This window comes from Pteropus alecto, unplaced genomic scaffold (genome assembly GCF_000325575.1).
Source record: "Pteropus alecto unplaced genomic scaffold, ASM32557v1 scaffold111, whole genome shotgun sequence".
Classification (NCBI taxonomy): Eukaryota; Metazoa; Chordata; class Mammalia; order Chiroptera; family Pteropodidae; genus Pteropus; species Pteropus alecto.
In genome coordinates, this window is record NW_006431915.1 from 5,037,045 (window position 1) to 5,044,486 (window position 7,442).

The 7,442-nt window shown below is 47.9% G+C and overlaps 1 protein-coding gene across 1 annotated transcript; it reads right to left on the bottom strand.

The window, feature by feature from the left end:
• Positions 1-599: 599 nt before the first annotated feature.
• On the bottom strand, positions 600-7,183 carry CUNH9orf152 (chromosome unknown C9orf152 homolog). The gene is made up of 2 exons (XM_006906125.3): positions 6,933-7,183; positions 600-2,506 (listed from the first exon to the last, which is right to left on the bottom strand). Exons 1-2 carry the CDS (start codon positions 7,120-7,122, stop codon positions 1,977-1,979), a joined length of 720 nt encoding a protein of 239 aa, XP_006906187.1. The 5' UTR covers positions 7,123-7,183; the 3' UTR covers positions 600-1,976.
• Positions 7,184-7,442: the final 259 nt, after the last annotated feature.

Here is a 7,442-nt window from a genome sequence, read left to right on the forward strand (position 1 = left end):
CATTGCTTCTAACATGACCCTCAACTCGTTCTCCATAGAACAACCAGAGTAATCTGGTTAAATTGCAAATCAAATCATTTTAATCCCGTATGGAATAATATAATAATCCCTTAATGGCTATTTATTAAATTCAGAATGAAATCTAATATCGGACTGTGACCTGGCCCCTATCTACCTATGTTCACCATTAGTGCTGCTCAGCCACGTTTCCATTCCTTCTTTCCTTCTAGGCACGTGGGATGTACTTCCTCAAATTCTTCAAGTGGAGATATGACTGTGTGACTTGCTTTGGACAATAAAACATGAGTAAAACTGATTTGAGAGCCAGTACATGATAATTAATGCATATTTTCTTCTGCTATAGTGGTTAGGGAAACCAGTATTAATAGGGTGGTACCACAAGATTGAAGCAGCCTAAATTGCTAGTAATAGATCCACGGTGGACTTTTCAAGAGTGAAAAAAAAAAAAAAGCTGTTGTGAGATTTGGAGGTTGTTATTGCAGCAAAACAGAGCCTATCCTGATTGATGCTCTGTAGAAAGGGGTTAGTGGTGGGAATATTTTGTAGAACAAAAGCAAAACACAAACTTGTTTTCAGAAAATTTTCTTGTTTTTCATTAGGCTATAAAAAGATTAACAACCACCTCTTATTAATTATTCACAAAAGGAATCACAAGGAACTCCCCAAACTGGAGTGAATTTCTGGGTAGGCAAAGGAGCAGATGCATGCTTATTTTTGACAGGTAATGACAAGCTTGGTTAACAACTCTAGATACAGATGAGCAAGGCTGGATCACGGTGGGGGGAAAGAGATATGGTTGAAACTTTACAGAGAGAAAAATTGATGTGAGGAAAAGGCACCTTAGATGTGTTTAAATATCATTGCCAAAGTTAAATATTAACCAGGAAAGACATACTTTATTCCCCAACACCCAAGTAACAAACACCTGCTTCCCTTTGTCTTAGGTTTAAAATATCCCGGGAAGGATCTGAATGATCCAAATTCGGCTTTTCTGAAAAGAGAGAAGTTTGTGGGGAACACATATTTTCTAAGCAGGAGCATTTCTTTGGCTCCTTCAGCTCTGGCTCCTATTACCACATATATCTTCAATGACTGGCAGTGTTTAGTTACAACTTAATTTGGAAAGAGAGAGAGAAACAGAGAGCAACAGAGAGAGAAGACAGACAAATAGATAGGCAGGGAAGAAGATGGGGAAGAAGGAAGGAAGGGAGGGAGGAAGGAAGGAGAGAGGGAGGGAGGAAGGGAAGGAGGAAGGACAGGAGGAAATAAATCTGTGATGAGACTGGAACATGCAGTCTCTGAGAGGTAAGAGATGACCAACCCTTCCTAAAGACCCCTTAAACACACAAAATGGTAGGTAGAATTATTCTGACCCTCTTGACCCAGGTTGACCAGACCTTAGGAGGCTCAAGCTGAAATGGTGTAGTCACTGCTAGTGAATGTAGTGACTTCTACGTGAGCTGGCCTCCAGGAAGGGCAGCCAGAAAAGAGCATTTCTCAGAGCACATCTTCTCCAGAACGTGTGGGAAATCACCAGAAGATATTGAAAACAAGATTGCCCACATATTTTGACTCCAGGGCACTGCTAAGGCATTCCTCTGTCTTATGTTTCAAAATTCCCTGGTTCTGGGGAGGGAGAAGATGTCCTACTGGACCTCCCCAAGGAACGGGCATCCAAGGCTCCACAGCAATGTCTCATATGAGCAGCATGGGGCTGCACTGGTCAGACAGCACTCTTTCACCCTGAACTGTGAGTAGTCTGGCCTGGGCAATCTCTTCCATTTTGAAGGACGAGACCCCATGCCCATTGTGAAGATCATTTCCCACAATCCCTATCACTGAGTTAGTCCAGGTCTGCTCCTAGCTAGAGGCCCTAGTTGTGGCCCTGCCTCCTGGGTTCTTTGATGAGACCACAGACGGCCTCAAGGGTGGGACATTTGGCTGAGTAGAAAGTTTCAGGCTGGGCCATATAAGCCCAGGTTCCGGGCAGCTTGGGAGATCCTGGGAGTTTTCCTCTGGGGAAATGGATAGTGGTCTGGTTTTCTAGACCTGTGTGGGTTCTTTATGGAAGAAGGGCACTGCATGCCACTGCGTAAGCCGGATCCCACTGCCATTGCTTGGGAATTGCCCACGTGGCATTCATGCTGGGCTGCCCCTGGGATCGGAGGGGTCCCTTGCTGAGTCATCTGCTTGTTTTCCGACGACCCCGGGTCTCCTTCCTCAGAGAGCCTTTGCTCACAGCTCCTGAGCTTGCCCTTGTGTCTTACTGGATGACTGGTTTCCTGGTGGAAGGTTTGGACCAAGCAGTGCATCTGTAGGTGTGTGTGCCACGGAGATGCAGGAGCCTGAAGACAGCCTCCGTCAGCCTCCTCCAGCATCCCCGCTGCCTCAGGATCCACCGTGTCCAGGGACAGTGAATGCCTTCTCTCCTTGTTAATCCAAACAGCACTGACTATGGATTCAGCGGGAGTAGGCATGTTCTCTCCTGAGAAAGCAAGGTACAAACAGAGTCACCGCTGGAAGGTCTGTGGGCAGCTCTCCCTTTGGGGTCTCAGAGCTTTGAAGCTGAAAAAAGGCTGTGCCCCAAAGGTGAAGGAGGCCAGGTACCGAGTCCATGGTGCGTGTGTGCATACACACATATGGGCGACCCATGACCCCACTCCCATGCGCTCACACACGTGTCTTCCTGACACCCTCACACACACCCACGCAGGATGTCTCTCTGTCTTTCTCTCTTTCTCTCTCACACAATTATTCATTCAACAAATATTTATTGAGCATATTTATTTATTATGTGCCAGGCATTATTGATCCTAGGGAATACAGCAGTGACCACTGAGACAAAAACACACACCTTTACGATGCATTCTAGTGAGGTGGAAAAATAATAAACAAATGAATATATTACAGTAAAATTTCAGGTGGTAACCAATGCTATGGCGGAAAACTCAAGCATAATAGAGTTTAATAAAAGACTTCAGTTTTTGACTGCGGTGAGGGAGTGACCCCTAGGAAAAGCTAAAGACCTAAGCATTTCAGGCCGAAGGAATGGTAAGGAGCAAAGGAAGCACATCTGGTCACCTACACATAAGGAATGACATATACTCACCAGTGGAAAAGACTTAATTTACGGGGTTTGATTCTGATGATAGGTTTGCCACCCAGGGCACGGGCGGAGGAGCTGAGTTTTCAAGCAGCTTCCTTTGGAGGATGGGCCTTTCACCTGCCGTCACATACACACTGTTCCGGAGACACATTTGTAGCACTTACTGCTTCCCTGAAGCCAGTTCAGGGATGAGGATGCAGACCAAAATCTCTTTTCCTCAGGGACATATTTTTTCCCACCTTATGGAACATGATAGTTTACTGTCAACTCTTGGCGGCAGCGAGGATTGTGGGAATGACCGAAAGATAAGCTCCTATAGGAAGCAGGTCCGTGACTAGCCTGCAGCTGCCTCTGAACTGTCAATGTAGCTCACTCGAGCATTCTGGCATTTGTCACGGCAGGAGGCCCTATGGGTGATCGAGCGCATGACAGGAGTGGGGAGACGGTGTTGGAGGGACAAAACCATCAGGAAGCCCTGAGTTCCAATTCTAGAAACCCGAGAGCAATAGGGGACCAAAGCAGCCATCTCTGCAAATGGCTACAGCCCCGTAAACACTAACTGCGGTGCTAAGACTGAAGATTTGTTCTCGCTTCGTATCTCGACTACTATTTTCTCTGTGTAACAAATACGAAAATCTTTAAAAATATTCGAAATGCTCTGTACTTCTTTGAGAACAGAGAGGAACAGGGACATAATGCTGGCTTAATTCTCCATCCTTGGTTCAATTTGATGGACGATACAAGGTGGGAAAGAGGTATTTTGAGCCCTTTCCCCGTTCAGCTGAGGTCAAGGAGTGGAGAATGGACGGATGAAAAAAGGAGCTGCTTTACAAGGCTACTGGGGATGCTAGTTGAAATGTACATGTAAAACGCCCCTTCCCTTTCTACATGAGATGAGTCTCACAGTGCCTGGATGTGTCAAAGGCCTATGCCTTTTGGACGCAGCCAGTGGGGCCACAGGGGCTTCCTGGACCCCAGCTCAAGGTCACATGGTACCCCTGTGTTGCATCAGAGGCAGCCATGCTTCTCCTTGGAACCACATTTCTAGAACCTCGGTCCATCCCACGACACTACGACAGGATGAAGAAAGCTAATCGCAGGGTCCTTCCTTCTGTTCCTCAGCTCCCAAAATAGCTGCCCTTCCAAACACAACCCAATGTCATAAGACACTGGACTCGAGTTTGAGTAGGAGCCTCTCCCAGGGTGTCTCTGTGTACGGGCACAGAGAATCGCTATCTTCTAAATTCCCTCCATTCGTTTGGCTTCATGTCGTTAATACCTCCTGGTGTTTTCCTACCATTTAAAAAATATTTAATTCCTTCCATAAAAAAATATTAAAGCCCACATTATATAAAATTTGTCATTGTAACCATTTAAAAGGGTACAGTTCAGTAGCATTAAGTACATTCAGATTGTCATGCAGCTGATCTCCAGAATTTTTCCATCTTCCCAAACTGAAACTCTGTACTCCTTAAACCACCGTTCTCTATCTCCCCTCCTGCTTTCTGTCTATGAATTTGACTACTCCAGGTACCTTGTGCAGGTGGCATCATACAGCATTTGCCTTTTTGTGACTGGCTTATTTTACTTAGCATAATGTTCTCAAAGTTCATCCTTAGTTATCCAAGGCTCAGTAGGTGTCAGAGGTTTTTTCCTTTTCAGGGCTATATAATATTCCTCTCCTGCCATTTTGCCTGCTCTCTCTGTCTTCTCTCACTTCTCTTCCTCACCTTGTCCTTAAATATTAGAATATTCCAGAACTCTCATTGTTATCTCAGCCTCTTGTGAATTTACACAGTGATCTGCCACAATTTTACCCATGCCCATAGCTTCAACTACCACGTGTGATGTTGATGACCCCAAAACTGTATCTCTAGCTCCAATTTTTCTCTGAGGTCTAGGCTGGTTGGAAGTTCTATAGACAACTATCTCAAATGCAGCATATTCACAAACAGAGTCACCTCTTCCTACAAAATATCTTTTTCTTCTGTATTCCCTATCTCAGTGAATGGCAGCACCATCTACCCTGCTGCTAAAAATATAGGCAAAATTGCCTCCCTACCATCATTTTCACCTTATTTTTGTAAACTTAACCTGATTCCTCCCTGTATAACTACCTTATTCTTCACACTCCATTCAAATGCTTCAAGTGTCCTTTCAGCTCAGACTTGTGAGACATAAGTGACCTGGTCCCCAGCCAACCAACACACAAAGCCCCGAGGAGCTTTGTAGGTATCCGTTCACTTAATTCCTACAACAAGCCTATAATTTAGATACTACAGTTATTCTCAATTGACAGATGAGGAACCTGAGTGACAGAGAATTTGCATAACTTGTTCGAAGCTGTACACAGCAAAAAAGCACAGAGCAGAGATGCAAGCTCTTCTTTAGAGCCTACAGATTACTCCATCAGACAGTGCACGACATCTCACAATTAGAGAAAGACGTAGAATTGTAAACTTTTAGAAGTGCTCTAAAAGGCACGTACCTAGCCTGGGAGGTCAGAAGTCTTCTCTGAGGAAGCAACAACCTAAGCACTCTTTGAATTAATGTGCCCTAACTTATCACTTGGTACTGAAAGAGGAGGGAGCTCTGACTTACAGAGCAGGAGAAAGGGCCAGAGGGAGGGTTGGGGGCAGGGAATGGTGAATCTCACGGGGCATGTGGAGTTTGAGCTGTCTTTGCGACATGCCCCTGACATGGATTTGTGAGTCTGAAAGGCAGGTGTGTTAAGCATGGTGCTTTCATTTGACAGTGGGTGATTTTAGTGAATGTTTGCTGAATGACCAAATGAATAAACACCCCTGAAGACGGGATAGGGCTTTAGGAACCTCTTAGCTTATGCCCTGCAGACTAGGGTACTATTTGACTGTGCCAGTTCAGTTGAAAAGGACCCTACTGGTTGGCAAGAGTAATGGGAAATGGGCACCTTCAGCTCAAAAGTACCACTTTTGTCTCCAAAAAGCAGCACACTTCCTGTCCTGGATCACAGAGTCCCCTCTGGCTCCTGATTTCTTCCCAGCCTGGTTTGTGCAGGGCATGGGCCGCTCAGTCCTGAACTGTATACATAACCGTAGAAACTCTCAGGCACGGTCTTGACCTTTGGGGGAAATTTCCGCCTCCCTTGGCCTGTTCCTCTGTTAAAGGATGAAGGGTTGGGGTTTGCCAGTCACTTGATTTCTGAGCCATGTTCCCCTAACTTCCTCCTGGAATGAAATCTGAGTTCCCAAGGGAAGAGGCTTCCCCTCCCCTCCACCTTCCTGTTGAGGAGGGGACTTGTGCGCCTCACTGTAGTTCCCGGCCACTGTTTGAGGCTGCGATGAGCAAGCCCCCTGAGCCAGGGAGCCTCCTGGGCGCTGAGCCCTGCACTTTCTCTGGCCAGTGCCCAGGCTGTTGGGAATGCCACGTCTTCTCTCCCCCCAAGCCAGTTTCTCAGGTTGGAGGCAGAGCTCCCCTCTGCCGCCTGGCCTAGCAGGGGGGCCAAGCTCGGCTCACCAGGCAGACCAGTCCAGCAAGATCAGAACACATGAGCGGAGGCTAGGGAACAGCAGGCTGTGGGCCAGATGCCTGGCTGGCCTCCGGCTCAGTTGGCAGGGGACTGAGCCCAGCAGAGCTGCCCTGAACCGGTCCCCTTGTTCTGGCTCTGATTCCAGAGGACCTGCTTTCTCATTCTTCCCCACTAGAGGGGCCCGGCAGAGCTCTGGCCCTGCTCTGCCAGCAGCTCAGGCTCCCGCTGTGCCCTCCTATTCCACCCACAGCCAAGCCCGGGTTCCCTCCATTGCGCCCAGCACCTGTCCAGCCTTACCTTTTGGGAGCACCACGAGGTGAGCCTGGGCCCTCTGCTGCTGCCTCAAGCCTTCGTACTGGGCTCGCAAGAGCTGGATGCTGAGTGGGGGCCCTTTCCCCAGGGCCTGAATCTTGGAGCCCTCGGCCATGAAGAGAGACCCCAGCTGCGAGAAGTGTGCAGGGCACAGGCATGGGCAGGATCCCTTCATCCGGATCCGGGAGAAAAGCAAACACGATGGGTGGGGCGGCAGCGGGGAGCAGCGGAGTGTGTGTGTGTGGGGGAGCGGGCAAAGCGGGGCAGGGAGGAAAGTGAGGGGGGAGGTTGAAAGATATGGGGGAGGGAAAGGGAGGGAGAGGGAGACGTCGGGGGAAGGAAAAAGTAAGTGAAAAGAAGAGTGGAGAGAAATATAGGGGCAAGTGGGAAGGTTGGGGAAGAAGCAAAGCTAAGGAGAGAGAGAAAAGACCAGTGAGGGCAAACGGGGCAGGGGGCAGGGGACGGGGAGCGGGGGGAACGTAGGGAGAAGGCAAG

What these genes read in the sequence shown, in the direction of transcription:
- CUNH9orf152 (XM_006906125.3), bottom strand. Translation starts at nt 7,122, where the DNA reads ATGAAGGGATCCTGCCCATGCCTGTGCCCTGCACACTTCTCGCAGCTG. An exon ending in CCTCGTGGTGCTCCCAAAAG is followed by an intron (nt 2,507 to 6,932) that starts GTAAGGCTGGAC and finishes TTGCTTTCTCAG; the next exon opens with GAGAGAACATGCCTACTCCC.